The sequence below is a fragment of the Coregonus clupeaformis genome, chromosome 30 (genome assembly GCF_020615455.1).
Source record: "Coregonus clupeaformis isolate EN_2021a chromosome 30, ASM2061545v1, whole genome shotgun sequence".
In the NCBI taxonomy this organism is placed as follows: domain Eukaryota; kingdom Metazoa; phylum Chordata; class Actinopteri; order Salmoniformes; family Salmonidae; genus Coregonus; species Coregonus clupeaformis.
Genome location: NC_059221.1, coordinates 5,459,056 through 5,475,950, shown reverse-complemented (window position 1 = coordinate 5,475,950; position 16,895 = coordinate 5,459,056). Strand labels below are relative to the sequence as shown.

Below are 16,895 nucleotides of genomic sequence, written 5' to 3'. Positions count from 1 at the left end.
GATTAGAACCAGCAACCTTTCGGTTATTGGCACAACGCTCTTAACCACTAAGCTACCTAATGTTCTTGTTTGCCTTTTCTGTTGCACTCCAGGTTTTTCCTTAGCCCCCTGTTTTAAAATACCACTAAATAAATAGCTTTGTTTGCCATTAATCCAGTTTCATGGGCGTAAAGGAACCATGGTGTGTGTTAAGCTAAAAGCCTTCTGACAGCTTACAGCCCAACAGTTAAACACCCTAATAACACCAGCCACTGTTTCATCAGTTTTTGTTCTGAATCAGACTGTTGTAGTTCAGAATTAGACTGAATGTTGGATCTTTATACTTTCAGGTAGATACCTGTGTAATATTTCTGTGTAACATGACAAAAATTAGTGGATTGGTATTTAGATACTTTAGCTGTTGCGTTCTGGTGGTCTCTTTTCTGTTTTGTGTCCATATACATTGTGATCTGTGCCCGTGTATGCATGCGTGTGTGTTTCATCAAAGGTATATTGAGTAAAAAAACATTGTCTTATTTTTCTAAAGATAGATGCTTCTATTTAGTAGACATGGAATAAACTACCACTAATAGGGATTAGTCATGTCTGAAGTCCCCTACTGTTTTGGTGGACAAAGGTGTCTGGAAGGCCATTTGTACTGTAGGGACATACTGTATACTTATTACACTTTAAATGCTCTTTTACCCCAAACTATCTCCCAAATGTTGGGTTGGTAGGGACCCGCTGGTTTGTGGGTTAAAACTAGGTTTAGCCGAGCTGAGACAGTTTTGGTTAAATAAAGTTTGTAACATCAAAGCCCAAAAGGATGGAGTCGGGTCACAGAATATAAACAAAGTGGTAACATTTCACATGAATGTTACCTTTTTTTAAAGCTAACATTAAAGGGGAAGTTCAGGATTTTACAATAAAAGATGTCTAAGATGTTAGATGATTCCTCAGCCTGAAAGTAGCCAATGGGAAAAACTGTCATTCATGGTTTGGTTTTCTTTAAACAGTCACTACAAACGTATAAAGTGTTACCAACAAAGTTGACCAACCACAGATTGAACCCATAAAGCAGTACCCTTACCATGTACCCTTACCATGTTCAAGTGGTACATAGAGCGTTACCCCCCATGGACGTTCTGTTCTTCTTCATCCCATTAGTCAGAGGGGCATACATGTGGCATAATCACACTCCAAATCCAACACCTCGTCCTCTACTATATCTCTCTGATCTCATCCGTCTAGAAGCTTAATTGCCCATACGGTAGATAATACAGAGGAATGAGGGGGTGGAGGGATGGAGGGATGTCTGTCTATAACTCCCTCATTTAGGTGGGGGACGGGGGTGATAAAGTCTCAGCCGCCCAATGTCTTTAGACCCATGTTTGGGACAGATTTCCCAAAAAGACCTGTCTAATCAGCTGCTAAGCTTAGTGGAGAAATTAGCCTGTGAATGGTAATCTTAATGGAGAAAGACACAAAACGATGAGGGAGGATAGGGGGAGGGGGGATGAGGATGAGGGGAGGGGGGATGAGTGCGGTGTGGCAAGCGCCGGAGGGGGCCTGGGCCTAAAAACTGTCAGTTTGAGCATTAAAGGGAGATTTAACAGGGTGGCTAAGCGGCTCGCTACGTGTCTGTAAACAAGTCCAATCCCATCAGCCACTGGCTCACATTCTATCTGCCAGTTAAATTAGAGAGAGAGACACACACATACACAGTAGTGTGTGTGCACATCTAACACACACAAACGTACACAAATGTGTCCACGCACACACACGCACACACACTGATCATTTGTGTCATATAACAGTTTTAATACCTGACACCTGACACATGAAATCAACTTTTGAATCGTTTTCTCCAAAATACTTATAGCTATCATGTCATGATGTTACTGTGAACTTTTGTTTCTATATAAACTACTTCAATGGTGACTGTGGCTGTGGTGGGATTGCTCCAATATCAGAGCAGACCCAGACTGGGTCCCAAATGGCCCTATGGGCCCTGGTCAAAAGTAGTGCACTATATAGGGAATAGAGTGCCTTTTGGGACTCACCCCCAGACAAACAGTACTGCTAACACTAGTGCTGTACTTCTGTTACATACTTTAGTGTAGTGCTAACTGCTTTCTGTTCTGTTGTAGCGTATTGAGCTCACTCCCCACTGTCTAACTTCCATAGCAGGCCTCCCACTGTCTAACTTCCATAGCAGGCCTATGGTTAGAGAAACAGAGAGAACGAGAGGGGGAAGGAAGGAGAGAGAGGGGGGGCAGTGTGCCACAAGTAAAGTTTGGAGAGAGAGAGAGAGAGAGAGAGAGAGAGAGAGAGAGAGAGAGAGAGAGAGAGAGAGAGAGAGAGAGAGAGAGAGAGAGAGAGAGAGAGAGAGAAAGAGAGAGAAAGAGAGAGAGAGAGAGAGAGAGAGAGAGAGAGAGAGAGAGAGAGAGAGAGAGAGAGAGAGAGAGAGAGAGAGAGAGAGAGAGAGAGAGAGAGAGAGAGAGAGAGAGAGAGAGAGAGAGAGAGAGAGAGAGAGAGAGAGAGAGAGAGAGAGAGAGAGAGAGAGAGAGAGAGAGAGAGAGAGAGAGAGAGAGAGAGAGAGAGAGAGAGAGAGAGAGAGAGAGAGAGAGAGAGAGAGAGAGAGAGAGAGAGATGAATGAGTGTGGTGCCGGTATCAGGGGAGGGCAGACGGCTGCTGTGGCGGCGGGCGGCAGTGTGTGTGTGTTTGTGTGTGTGTGTGTGTTTGAGAGTGTATATATGTGTGTGTATGTGTGTGTGTGTGTGGGTCAGAGGAAAGGGAAGCAGGCTGCTGAGCCGTCTCCACGCCGGAGTGGGCCGTTAATTAAATCTGAGGGACAGACAGGAGGGCTGACTCCCCCCCTCAGCTCCTCTCTTCTCCCTCCCTCCCTCCGCCTCCCAGTACCTTGGCTACTCTGGGGCTGTGGGAGGGAGGGAGGGAGGGAGGAGGGGAGGAGGGGGAGAGAGCAGGGGCGCCGGGCTAAGCGTCTGGCTGCCTGTGGAAACTGTAAACTGTGGCTCTGCGGTCAGACCAGAGAGACTAACTGGCGGATAAGGTGTTTTTTGGATAGCTTATTTTTTTGTGTATGTGTGTTTGAAAGGGAGGATTTCTTTTTAACAGGGTATTATTAGCCTTAAAGGGAGCGTTAGTACCATCTTGGTCCATCACACTCCTATTAAACAATCACACACACAGAGAGAGAGAGAGATCACTGATATACAGTGAGTGCACCCAGCCCTCTCCTATAAATTAATGGGTTATTCTAGCTTTATTTTTCCTCTTCAATCATCTCACTCCCTAATCTCTATCCTTTTCTCCCTTTCTTTCTCCCTCTCTCCCCGTTCTCTCTCTCTCAATGTGTGTGTGTGTTCTTGCGTGTGTGTGTAGCGGCAATGGCGGCAGTGGTGCATCCTCTCTCAGTATGAACGGAAGCTCCTCTCCCTCTCTCCTTCCCTCCCTTCCTCCCTCCCTCCCCCCTCGGTCCGTAGCCAATCAATGAGGGGCTTTCAGCGCCGGCGGAGGCCTGGCGAACAGAGGGGGGATCAATAAGTTATTAGCACCATTCTGTCAGCTGTAATGTGGAGATTGATCGGGAAGCCGCGGCTCCCGGCCCACCCCTTCCCAAGCCTGATAAAGATGACAGATTAACGGAATAAGAGGAGGAATTAAGGAGTCTGGCTGTCTGAGCTGTCAGCGGCCCTCCGTGGGAAGAAAATAGAGAGAAAAAGACAGGAGAGGAAGAAAGAAAGAAAGAAAGAAAGAAAGAAAGAAAGAAAGAAAGAAAGAAAGAAAGAAAGAAAGAAAGAAAGAAAGAAAGAAAGAAAGAAGGAATGAGGATGGAAGGAGGAGAGGAGAAGAGGCAGAGAAAGAGGGAGAGAGAGAAAGGGATTGCTTGACTACCTCTGTGGTAGATGATGGAGGTGGCTAGGCTAGGCTAGGCTAGGCTAGGCTAGTTCTCCCTCTGTTGAAGCCTTCTTCCCTTTTTTTTATTTCTATCTCTCCGTTCTCATCCCTCATTCTTCCCAGTAGGAGTTAACTAGTGTAAACCGGTTGGGCAGGGGGCAAAACAGGACTCTGGCAGTTTTGGATGGAGGACTAAGGGGAAACTTGCTAGCTAGCTGGTGCGTCAGATAGGAGACGCAAATGGTCACAAAATATATTTTGTTTGAGTGAGGGAAAAACAGGAGTCAGATAGAAACCTTGGCAATGTCCTTAGCACTAAACATCATTGGTCCCCAGGTAGGAAACTAGTTAGCTGGAGAAAATAGCAACTTTGGCTAATCTGTTAGCGGTTAGCAATGTTTAGCCTGAGGAGTTATACAGACAGAAGACTAGTAGGAGCAAAGTAGCAACAAGATCTACTGCAAAATAGACGTCCGTCCAAGTAAGCAGGACGTCAGCAGATGACATCATAACCAGCCATTAGGGGGCAACAGTGAGCGCTATTACAATCAAGTAGGCTTGGGTTTTGCTAGGACGTTTATGGACAAGGGTTTGGACGTCTGATTCTGCAGGGAGACTGTGAGAGCTTGTTGGGTTTAAGGCGGGTTTGGTGTTAAATGGAAGCGCCAACGCTTTAAGAAGCACCATTTAATTGGCTTTAAAAGCTTTCCGCTTTAAAATCCCTGACCCTCAGGCAATGGCTCAGAAGAGACACTGTCTTCTGTGAAGTCGGCCCAAGTGAAAGCGTGTGGGTGTGGGTGTGTACACACACACACACACACACACACACACACACACATTATGGAAACTTTGATATAGGCTACTGTATTAAAGGTTTGATAAATCATGTATAAAATAATCAAAAGTATTATGGTTGTGCATTTAGACACAGTAAAGGCCAATGGTTGGACATATAGGAATGGATATGGGAGAAAGGAGGGGAAGACAGGAGCTCCCGCGATTCATTCAAGTACCATGGAGAAAGAGAGAATCAGTGTGTGTGTGTGTGTTTGTGTGTGTGTGTGTGTGTGTGTGTGTGTGCACTTGCAGAGGGTTTGTTGCTCGTCCATTAGCCTCTCTCCCCCTCTCTCTGGGGAGGGGTAGGGAGTGAATCTCCTCATGCCCGGAGAGGAAACATCAAACAGGAGGATCATTAGTGAACCTCCTCTCTCCGACACCAGGTTTCCTCTCCTCTCCTCCACAAAACCAAACAAAAGCCTCCAAGACGCCAACTCTGCCACTCCAAACACACTTTCATGCACAGGCTTGCTTTCTTCCATCTCTCTCTCTCTCTCTCTCTCTCTCTCTCTCTCTCTCTCTCTCTCTCTCTCTCTCTCTCTCTCTCTCCCTCTCTCCTTTTCTCTATGTCTCTCACTCTCTCACCCTTTATTCATCTCTCGCTCTCCCTCTCTCTCAAATTCAATTTCAATTTAAGGGCTTTATTGGCATGGTAAACCTATGTTAACATTGCCAAAGCAAGTGAAGTAGACAGTAAACAAAAGTGAAATAAACAATAAATTATACCAGTAAACATTACACTCAGAAGTTACAAAAGAATAAAGACATTTCAAATGTCATATTATGTACAGTGGGGAAAAAAAGTATTTAGTCAGCCACCAATTGTGCAAGTTCTCCCACTTAAAAAGATGAGAGATGCCTGTAATTTTCATCATAGGTACACGTCAACTATGACAGACAAATTGAGGGAAAAAAATCCAGAAAATCACATTGTAGGATTTTTTATGAATTTATTTGCAAATTATGGTGGAAAATAAGTATTTGGTCACCTACAAACAAGCAAGATTTCTGGCTCTCACAGACCTGTAACAACTTCTTTAAGAGGCTCCTCTGTCCTCCACTCGTTACCTGTATTACTGGCACCTGTTTGAACTTGTTATCAGTATAAAAGACACCTGTCCACAACCTCAAACAGTCACACTCCAAACTCCACTATGGCCAAGACCAAAGAGCTGTCAAAGGACACCAGAAACAAAATTGTAGACCTGCACCAGGCTGGGAAGACTGAATCTGCAATAGGTAAGCAGCTTGGTTTGAAGAAATCAACTGTGGGAGCAATTATTAGGAAATGGAAGACATACAAGACCACTGATAATCTCCCTCGATCTGGGGCTCCACGCAAGATCTCACCCCGTGGGGTCAAAATGATCACAAGAACGGTGAGCAAAAATCCCAGAACCACACGGGGGACCTAGTGAATGACCTGCAGAGAGCTGGGACCAAAGTAACAAAGCCTACCATCAGTAACACACTACGCCGCCAGGGACTCAAATCCTGCAGTGCAAGACGTGTCCCCCTGCTTAAGCCAGTACATGTCCAGGCCCGTCTGAAGTGCATTTGGATGATCCAGAAGAGGATTGGGAGAATGTCATATGGTCAGATGAAACCAAAATATAACTTTTTGGTAAAAACTCAACTCGTCATGTTTGGAGGACAAAGAATGCTGAGTTGCATCCAAAGAACACCATACCTACTGTGAAGCATGGGGGTGGAAACATCATGCTTTGGGGCTGTTTTTCTGCAAAGGGACCAGGACGACTGATCCGTGTAAAGGAAAGAATGAATGGGGCCATGTATCGTGAGATTTTGAGTGAAAACCTCCTTCCATCAGCAAGGGCATTGAAGATGAAACGTGGCTGAGTCTTTCAGCATGACAATGATCCCAAACACACCGCCCGGGCAACGAAGGAGTGGCTTCGTAAGAAGCATTTCAAGGTCCTGGAGTGGCCTAGCCAGTCTCCAGATCTCAACCCCATAGAAAATCTTTGGAGGGAGTTGAAAGTCCGTGTTGCCCAGCGACAGCCTCAAAACATCACCGCTCTAGAGGAGATCTGCATGGAGGAATGGGCCAAAATACCAGAAACAGTGTGTGAAAACCTTGTGAAGACTTACAGAAAACGTTTGACCTGTGTCATTGCCAACAAAGTGTATATAACAAAGTATTGAGAAACTTTTGTTATTGACCAAATACTTATTTTCCACCATCATTTGCCAATAAATTCATTAAAAATCCTACAATGTGATTTTCTGGATAATTTTTTCTCATTTTGTCTGTCATAGTTGACGTGTACCTATGATGAAAATTACAGGCCTCTCTCATCTTTTAAAGTGGGACAACTTGCACAATTGGTGGCTGACCAAATACTTTTTTTCCCCACTGTATATATATACAGTGTTGTAACAATGTGCAAATAGTTAAAGTACAAATGGGAAAATACATAAACATAAATATGGGTTGTATTTACAATGGTGTTTGTTCTTCACTGGTTGCCCTTTTCTTGTGGCAACAGGTCACAAATATTGCTGCTGTGATGGCACACTGTGGTTTTTCACCCAGTAGATAAGGGAGTTTATTAAAATTGGGTTTGTTTTCAAATCTTTGTGGATCTCTGTAATCTGAGGGAAATATGTGTCTCTGATATGGTCATACATTTGGCAGGAGGTTAGGAAGTGCAGCTCAGTTTCCACCTCATTTTGTGGGCAGTGTGCACATAGCCTGTCTTCTCTTGAGAGCCAGGTCTGCCTACGGCGGCCTTTCTCAATAGCAAGGCTATGCTCACTGAGTCTGTACATAGTCAAAGCTTTCCTTAAGTTTGGGTCAGTCACAGTGGTCAGGTATTCTGCCACTGTGTACTCTCTGTTTAGAGCCAAATAGCATTCTAGTTTGCACTGTTTTTTTTGTTAATTCTTTCCAATGTGTCAAGTAATTCTCTTTTTGTTTTCTCATGATATACATACAAAAATGATATGGTAATACAAAATGTAAGTTTACACACTCCCAGGAATGTCATACATGATGGATCATTAGCTTAACACTAACTTTCACACATCTAGATGGCCGGGCGGGGTGGTTGTGGAGCCAGAGCCAGCAGGTGTTCAAACTGTAGAACCCAGTTCCTACATTTGAATATAAAAATGGATTTTATCATACAAAACTATGCTACATTTTATCTCTGGGACCCTTAGGATGACAAATCAGAGCAAGATTACTGAATGTACAGTAAGTACATTCTTTACCTTCAGAGGTGAATGTATCAAACCAGTTGCCGTGATACGTTTTTTGTTGTTGTGCACTCTCCTCAAACAATAGCATAGTATTTATTCCCTGTAATAGCTACTGTACATTGGACAGTGCAGATAGATTAACAAGAATTTAAGCTTTCCGCACATAATACAGGTCTATGTCCTGGAAAGTTTGCTGTTACTTACAACAGTCATGCTAATCACATTAACACATGTTAGCTCAACCATCCCGTATACAGGACACCGATCCCGTAGAGGTTAATATGGAGTTGGTCCCCCCTTTGCTACTATAACAGCCTCCACTCTTTTGGGAAGGCTTTCCACTAGATGTTGCTTCTATTCAGCCACAAAAGCATTATTGAGGTCAGGCACTGTTGTTGTGCGATTAGGGCTGGCTCGCAGTCGGCGTTCCAATTCATCCCAAAGGTGTTCGATGGGGTTGAGGTCAGGGTTCTGTGCAGGCCAGTCAAGTTCCGATCTCGACAAACCATTTCTGTATGGACCTCACTTTGTGCACGGGGGTATTGTCATGCTGAAACAGGAAAGGGCCTTCCCCAAACTGTTGCCACAAAGTTGGAAGTACAGAATCGTCTAGAATGTCATTGTATGCTGTAGCATTAAGGTTTCCCTTCAGTGTAACTAAGGGGCCTAGCCCGAACCATGAACAACAGCCCCAGACCATTATTCCTCCTCTACCAAACTTTACAGTTGGCACTGTGCATTCGGGCAGGTAGCGTTCTCCTGGCATCCGCCAAACCCAGATTTGTCCGTTGGAATGCCAGATGGTGAAGCATGATTCATCACTCCAGAGTCAAATGGTGGCAGGTTTTAAACCACTACAGCCAACACTTGGCATTGTACATGGTGATCTTAGGCTTGTGTGCGGCTACTCGGCCATGGAAACCCATTTCATGAAGCTCCCGACGAACTGTTCTTGTGCTGACGTTGCTTCCAGGCGCAGTTTGGAACTCGGTAGTGAGTGTTGCAACTGAAGATAGACGATTTTTACGCTCTACGTGCTTCAGCACTCGCCGGTCCCGTTCTGTGAGCTTGTGTTGCCTACCACTTCATGGCTGTAGTCATGGCTCTATTTAATACTGTGCGTTTCCCAGCCTCTGTTCTGGACCTGGGGACTGTGAAGAGACCTCTGATTGAATGTCTTGTGTTGTACCGATGAGTGTTCGAACTGTGTGCCAACTGCTTGAACAGACAGTTTGGTACCTTCAACACCTCGCGTAAGACCAATACTGATACAGTCAATCTCTCCTCAACTTTGAGCCAGGAGAGATTGACATGCATGTTACTGACATTCACCCTCCGTGTACATCTAAGTGCAATACGAGCTGCTGTTTTCTGGACCAACTGCAATTTACTCCAATGGACTCCAATCAAGTTGTAGAAACATCTCAAGTATGATAAATGGAAACAGGATGCACCTGAGCTCAATTTCGAGTCTCATAGCAAAGGGTCTGAATACTTATGTAAATGTGATATTTCAGTTTTATATTTTTAATACATTTGCAAAAATTCCAAAAAAACTGTTTTTGCTTTGACATTATGGGGTATTGTGTGTAGATTGATGAGGGAAAAATACAACTGAATCCATTTTTAGAATAAGGCTGTAACGTAACAAAATGTGGAACAAGTCAAAGGGTCTGAATACTTTCCGAATGCCCTGTATATGTTTTGACCATGACAACTTGCTATCTAGGGTTACACATAGCAGTTTAGTCTCCTAAACTTGCTTAATTGCCACAGTATTCAAAAATAGAGCTAGATGACGTTTAGGGTTGAGCGAGTGATTTGTCCCAAAAACGATGCTTTTAGTTTTTGTAGCTTAGTGGTAAAGAGCGTTGTACCAGTAACCGAAAGGTCGCTGGTTCTAATCCCCGAGCCGACTAGGTGAAAAATCTGTCGATGTGCCCTTGAGCAAGGCACTTAACCCTAATTGCTCCTGTAAGTCGCTCTGGATAAGAGTGTCTGCTAAATGACCAATTTATTTATTTTTTATTTATTTAGCACCAGCCTATTGCTAGTTACCCATTCTAAAACTGACTGGAGCTCTATGTTAAGGGTGTCATTTATTTATTTTACTGTTGTAGCCGACGTATATACTGTTGAGTAGTCAGTGTGCCTAGACACACAGCATTTATTTAAGGTCAGTGGAAGGTCATTAGTAAAAACTGAAAACAATAATGGCCCTAGGCGGCTGCCCTGCAGTACACCACACTCAACCGAATTTGCATTAGAGAGGCTTCCATTAAAGAAAACCCTCTGTGTTCTATTAGATAGGTAACTCCCAATCCATGATAAGGCAGAGGATGCAAGTTTTTTCAGCAATAGGTCATGGTCAATGATATCGAAAGCTGCACTGAAGTCTAACAAAACAGCTCCCACAATCTTCTTTCTATTACTTTCTTTCAGCCAATCATCAGTCATTTGTGTCAATGCCGAACATGTTGAGTGCCCTTTCCTATAAGCATGCTGAAAGTCTGTTGTTAATTTGTTTTCTGTAAAATAACTTTGTATTTGGTCAAACACCATTTTTTCCAAAAGTTTGCTAAGCACCTGTAACAGGCTGATTGGTCGGCTTTTTGAACCATTAAAGGGTACTCTGCTATTCTTGGGCAGCGGAATGACCTTTGCCTCCCTCCAGGCCTGATGGCACACACCACCGTCTTCTAGGCTTACATTGAAGATGTGGCAAACAGGAGTCACAATGTATTCCGCTACCAACCTCAGCAATTTACCATCCACGTTGTCGGTACCAGGTGGCTTGTCCTTATTTATAGATAGCAAATAAAATATCACCTCTTCCACACCAACTTTGCGGAACTCAAAACTAGAGTGCTTGTATTTCACTATTTGGTCCGTTATGCATGAAAATGAAGGCTCAGCGTCTCTTGTTTGCATGTCATGCCTAAGTTTGCTAATCTTGTCAACAAAGCTATTAAAGTGGTTGGCAATATCAAAGGGTTTTGTTATGAACAAGCCATCTGCCTCAATGAAGGATGGAGCCGAGTTAGCTTATTTGCCTAGAATTCCATCAAAGCTTTTTACTATAATTCTTTATATTATTCATCTTTGTTCCATAGTATAGTTTCTTCTTCTTTTTGTTTAGTTTGGTTACGTGATTTCTCAATTTACTCTAGCAGCTGTGCTGTCAGACTTAAAGTATTTGCTATTCCCTTTGCCTCATCTCTCTCAGCCATACAGTTTTTCAATTCATCATCTATCCATGGGGATTTGGCAGTTCTAACAGTCAGTTTTGTTGATGGGCGCAACCGGAAAAAGCAGTTTCATAAATGCTTCAAGAGAGACAGAGAGAGACCGAGAGAGATGGAAGGAAGCAGTTGTATTCGGCTTGGCCGGCGGTATGAGTGGAGACCGAGAGAGAGAGAGAGAGAGAAAGGGAGAGACACAGAGAGACGAAAAGAGAAATGACAAATGGCTTCTTCCTTCCTGCTCGCACCACATGCTTTGCACTCTGCATCCCCACCCACTCTTATTAGGCGGATATTGATTTGAGGTCTGTTTGAGGCCAGGATGGGGGATAGAGGGGGGTTGGTGCTGTAATTGTACACTAGATGCTCTCTAGTGTGTGTGGGGGGGGAGATAACTCCCCAATGACCCCGACTGGAAGGGTGTTCAAACGCACCTGCAGGGTAAATAGAGAGGGAGAGAGAGGTGAAGAAAGTGGAGTGTGTGTTTGTGTTTCAGAGAGAGAGTAGAGAGACAGGGAAACGCTCAGGGGAGAGAGGCAGAAAAGGTGAGAGAGAGGCATGACACAATAAACTAAAGAAGAATGAAGCTAAGATTTGTGATGAAACGAGGACAGAAGCCAAGGTTGACTTTTTCGTGACTCTGACTGCTCCTCTTTGACTGCGAGGTTTGGAGCATTCATTCTTATAAGTAATAGCACAACCGAAAGCTTTGTGTGACGACTGACACGAGGGCGAGAGAGAGAGAGAGAGAGAGAGAGAGAGAGAGAGAGAGAGTGAGAGTGAGAGTGAGAGATAGAGATAGAGATAAAGAGAGAGAGAAAGAGGGAATACAAGACAGAATGTTAAGAATAGAGTGTGGACGAGACATACAGAGCAAGAGAGCCACAGAATTCCCTCTCTTCACACGCACTCACGCACGCATACACGCACACGCACACACACGTGAGTAACCTAGGCAGATCTGTCATCCTCTGGAGCACAGGGCCCCTCTCATCTTTGACAGAACAGGCATATCTCCAGGCGCCCGTGGCTTCTCGCTCTCTCTCCCTACCCATCTCTCTCTTTCTCTACCCATCTCTTTCTTTCTCTACCCATCTCTCTCTCTCTCTCTCTCTCTCTCTCTCTCTCTCTCTCTCTCTCTCTCTCTCTCTCTCTCTCTCTCTCTCTCTCTCTCTCTCTCTCTCTCTCTCCCTCTCACATAAGTAAAAGAGCAGGAGACAGATAGATAAACGTCAGTGTACTCGGACGCCCTAATTGACCACTGTGTATATTTTTGTTCACAGATGACCCTCTAGGCAAGAGGAGAGCCTACTCCCCCAACAGCAGCAGCGAGTGCCCGTCAGACAGCAAGAAGTCGCGCAGCGTGTCCCCCAAAGGTAAGATTGCACCATGTGTGCGTGTGTGTGAGTGTGTGTGTGTGTGATGTTACTGATGTGCTGAAATATGTCATGTTTACCATTAAAGGGAAAAATAATATAAGGAAGTTTGGTGGGCGAAGAGGTGTGTGTGAGAAGGATAGAGGAGGGTAGGGATGGAGCGGTAGAGGAGGAGTGGAGCTTCATCGATTTACAGGAAGGAGAGAAACTGGGTGTAAGCTGGTGTTGAGTGACAGTGTGGGTCAGTGTTACAGACAGGTTAGCCTCCTTACACACACAAATAGACATACGCACACCAGTGGAGGCTCCTCAGAGGAGAAAGGGGAGGACCATCCTCCTCAGTGAATTTCATATAAATAAAAATTGGAAAACATTTAAAAAAGTTATCCTTTTCAGATAAAACTATACTAAATATAATCACGTCACCAAATAATTGATTAAAACACACTATTTTGCAAAAAGGTCTACAGTACCCTCAACAGCACTCTGTAGGGTAGCACCATGGTGTAGCCGGAGGACAGCTAGCTTCCGTCCCCCTCTGGGTACATTGACTTCAATACAAAACCTAGGAGGCTCATGGTTCTCACCCCCTTCCATAAACTTACACAGTAATTATGACAACTTCCGGAGGACGTCCTCCAACCTATCAGAGCTCTTCCAGCATGAACTGACATTTTGTCCACCCAATCAGTACCGAAAGCGTAAACTACAGCTAGCTAGCACTGCAGTGCATAAAATGTGGTGATAAGTTGACTCAAAGAGAGAGAAATACAATAGTTGAACAGTTTTCCAAAATTAAGGAGAAGCAAGAGAGAAATAGAGAGAGAGAGAGAGAGTTCCTCATTTCTTTCCACTTTCACTTTCACTTACTTATCTAGCAAATGCAGCTAGCTAGTTTAGCCTACTGAAACACCCTGCACAAACAGAGGGATGCTATGTTAGATAGCTGGCTATGACTTTCCAACACAACACTGGAACTCTTCCAAGTCAAGGTAAGCTTTTGGTTTTACTAATTTATTGCCTCTGGGGCCCTCCGGTGTAACTGCTTACTGACTGTACACTGTAACGTTACTGCATGATTGTAGCGGGTTTACTAACGCGTTAGTTCTATTAGCTATGCTGACTATGACGTTACTTTAGCTAACATGGTGATAACGATGTAGGCTGTGTGTAGCGGTTTGGCTTGGAAAGGTTTTTTCGCCTGGTCACATACAGCTGATTTTGTTGTGCATTGAAGTCCACAAGCGAAGGAAAGAGGTGATAGGAGGAGAGTGGGTGCTATGAAAGTGAACTGTGTTTACGCGTGATCAGGGGTTCATGAAAAACATATCTTAAACGGAAGCAAATAGAACAAAACGAGGATAAACATACCAGAATTTGTCCAACATAAACTCTAATTTGCAACTGTTGGACTAATGATTACACCCTATATCAGCTAGATGCAGGCAAGAGTGTGCAAGGCGGTTTTGAATGTCACTGTCTGTCCATGTGTCACCTCAAATTTGTCTCTCGACCTGTGTGCACCTAACGTACGTTGTAAACTTTCATTCATAGGCTAGGTTGTAGCAACCTCATGATGGGTATAGGGAAGATTTGAGTATCATGTAATAGCCTAAACCTATCGCTGTTACATTGAACTGCGTGAATGGAATATGATTGAGAGTCATCCAATATGCTGTAATAGAAATAAGGCCATGCTCATGAAAAAAAATTGTCCTCCCTCATCTTAAACGGCACTGACCGCCACTGACGCACACACACAAAAAATCATACACACACATACGCATGTGTGCGCACGCACGTTACACACTCTCACTTTACCCCTCACACATTTACAAGCCACATGTTCAACTGTGTTAAGACTGGTTTATACTTTGTCTGCAGACAATTAGAATGTGACAAATGTTGCTGGTCAAAACAACATTTAATTTCTGATGTCATGCAGCCTGTCATTTTTGTGTTTATACTTTTTCATAACGACAACGACAAGTTTATTGTCGGGCGACAATAGAATGTTCATGATGTCACTGCGACAACCGTCTATAGACATGTCGATAGACCAACTGTATACCAGCCTTTAGAGAGATATGTACAAGCCATCAGGAATGGCTACTTCCTTTCCTTACCTCTCTCATCCAGTCGCTTCCCTCCCATTAATTTCACCCTTGTGTGGAGGGAAATAGGAGTCCCTGTGAGGAGCCGGCATGGCCACCCTGTCTTGTCTTGGGTCCTGACTGACTTCCTCAGTCACTGATGCATCATACAGCAGGCAAAGCCAAGGGCAGCCCACCCCTATCCTGCCCCGTCTCTAAGGCGACACAAATTACATGCATGCACATACACAAAGACAACATAGGCCGCACACACACAGAGAGACAGCACACGCCACACACACAGAGGCAGCACACCACACACAGATGCATGCACACGCGCACACACAAACACAATTATGTTCCGTCTTCCGTCAGTACTATCCATTCTCGCTGTGCATCTTAGTTAGCCCTAACTTTGAAAGTTCAATGTTTTAAACTTAGGAAGGAATAGCGTGAATAGTTGTGAATTGTTTTACCATACTGTAGGTGCTTCTCACCATCTTTTTCTAATTGACCTTGTTTTATCATTGAGTAGTTTAAATCTGTCCATTTTGACTTGATGTATACATAATGTTGAGGTGTGTGTTGAGTAGAGTGGTGATGTGCTGTGTTCAGTGACCTCTGACCTGGCTGAGCCTTCACTGGAGCCACATCCATTAGAGCATCCACTAAAGCCTTGTGCACAATGCAGGCCTTAACGCTCCAATCAGTTTTGTTTTTCAAATCCGTTTTGGAATACTGACTGTCCAAACAGCAAGTTACAAGTGACCAAATCGGATGTGTGTGTGTTCAGACAGCAGTCATTTGCTGACATGGCTACGCTAGCTGTCATAGTAATGATGGGTGTGTGCAAAGTGTTGTAGGCTGATTGGGGGTGGTGCTCGTGCTTCCTATCACTCAGAAGTTTGTAGCAAGCTAAGATGACCAAAATAATGCCTGCTATGGACGTTTCCCAGTTGTTTTGAATGTTCAAAATCATAGTATAAGAACAGCGCCTCTTTCAAAGCCTCAAAGGATAAGATGATCCAACTTTCAAAAAAATATTTTTTTGGCTAGCCACAGCAGTCAATTAGCTAGCTGTTTAGCGTTCTAGCACATTCACTAATTTGTTTGTAAACAATTAACAAGCTAGTTACCTACCACATGTCAAACTGTGAACAGAGTAGCAAGTAAGAAACAAGATATACCAAATAACAGTCTAAAAACCACTTGAGGGCAATTAAATCAGATTTGACCATTCAGACACGTCGCATGGACAGGAATCAGATTTGTATCTGACTTCAAACCACCTATGAAGGTGATTTGAAATGTGGCTTGAAATATCCGATTCCATTTGCTTTTTGGCTGTGCAGGAAAAAGAACAGATTCTAATCAGATATGCAAAGAAAAAGGTCACTTCAAACTGTCAATGTGAATAAGGCTTTAGAGACCCTACAGCCACTCTATGTGTGTGTGTGTGTGTGTGTGTGTGTGTGTGTGTGTGTGTGTGTGTGTGTGTGTGTGTGTATGTGTGTGTGTGTGCATGAATAGGTGCTTGCACGCATGCGTGTGTGGCAGAGTTGGTATAGCATGGCTGACTGGCGCCGACGAAGATGGCGGCCTCGTAACTAGCTCTTAGGAAACTCTGCGGTATTTTGTTTTTTAATGTATTATTCTTTACATTATTAGCTCAGAAAGTGTTTTGTATCATTAAATACAGCCGGGGAAAACTATTGGATATCAGAGCGGCGGTAACTCACCAGCATTATGACCAGGAATACGACTTTCCCGAAGCAGATCCTTTGTGAACTGATTCCAGCAGCTGACCCAAAACATCGCCGGCGGAGGAGAGGCACTCTGCCTGCTGGTTCGACATAGGAGGCACGCACACCACCCACCGCTTCCAAGTATACTACTCGCTAATGTTCAGCTCGACGAGCTCCGGGCAAGGATTTCTTTCCAGAGAGACATCAAGGCCTGTAACATACTTTGTTTCACGGAAACATAGCTCTCTGGGGATATTCTGTCGAAATCGGTCCAGCCAGATGGGTTCTCAGTTCATCGCGCAGACAGGAATAAATATCTCTCCGGGAAGCAGAAGGGCGGAGGTATGTGTTTCATGATTAACGACTCATGGTGTAATTGTAGTAACATACAGGAACTCAAGTCCTTTTGTTCACCCGACCTAGAATACCTCACAATCAAATGCTGACCGTATTATCTCGCAAGAGAATTGTCTTCG

The 16,895-nt window shown here is 44.1% G+C and overlaps 1 protein-coding gene across 7 annotated transcripts in view; it reads left to right on the top strand.

Moving 5' to 3' along the window:
• The window catches only part of LOC121545946 (sterile alpha motif domain-containing protein 11), an 86,593-nt gene that overhangs the window by 36,944 nt on the left and 32,754 nt on the right, over positions 1 to 16,895 (top strand). For all 7 annotated transcript variants that reach the window (XM_041856884.2, XM_041856885.2, XM_041856883.2 and 4 more), the window contains one exon: positions 12,489 to 12,581. In XM_041856884.2, coding sequence (XP_041712818.1) covers positions 12,489 to 12,581 — 93 coding nt within the window. The remainder of the gene's footprint in view (positions 1 to 12,488; positions 12,582 to 16,895) is intronic.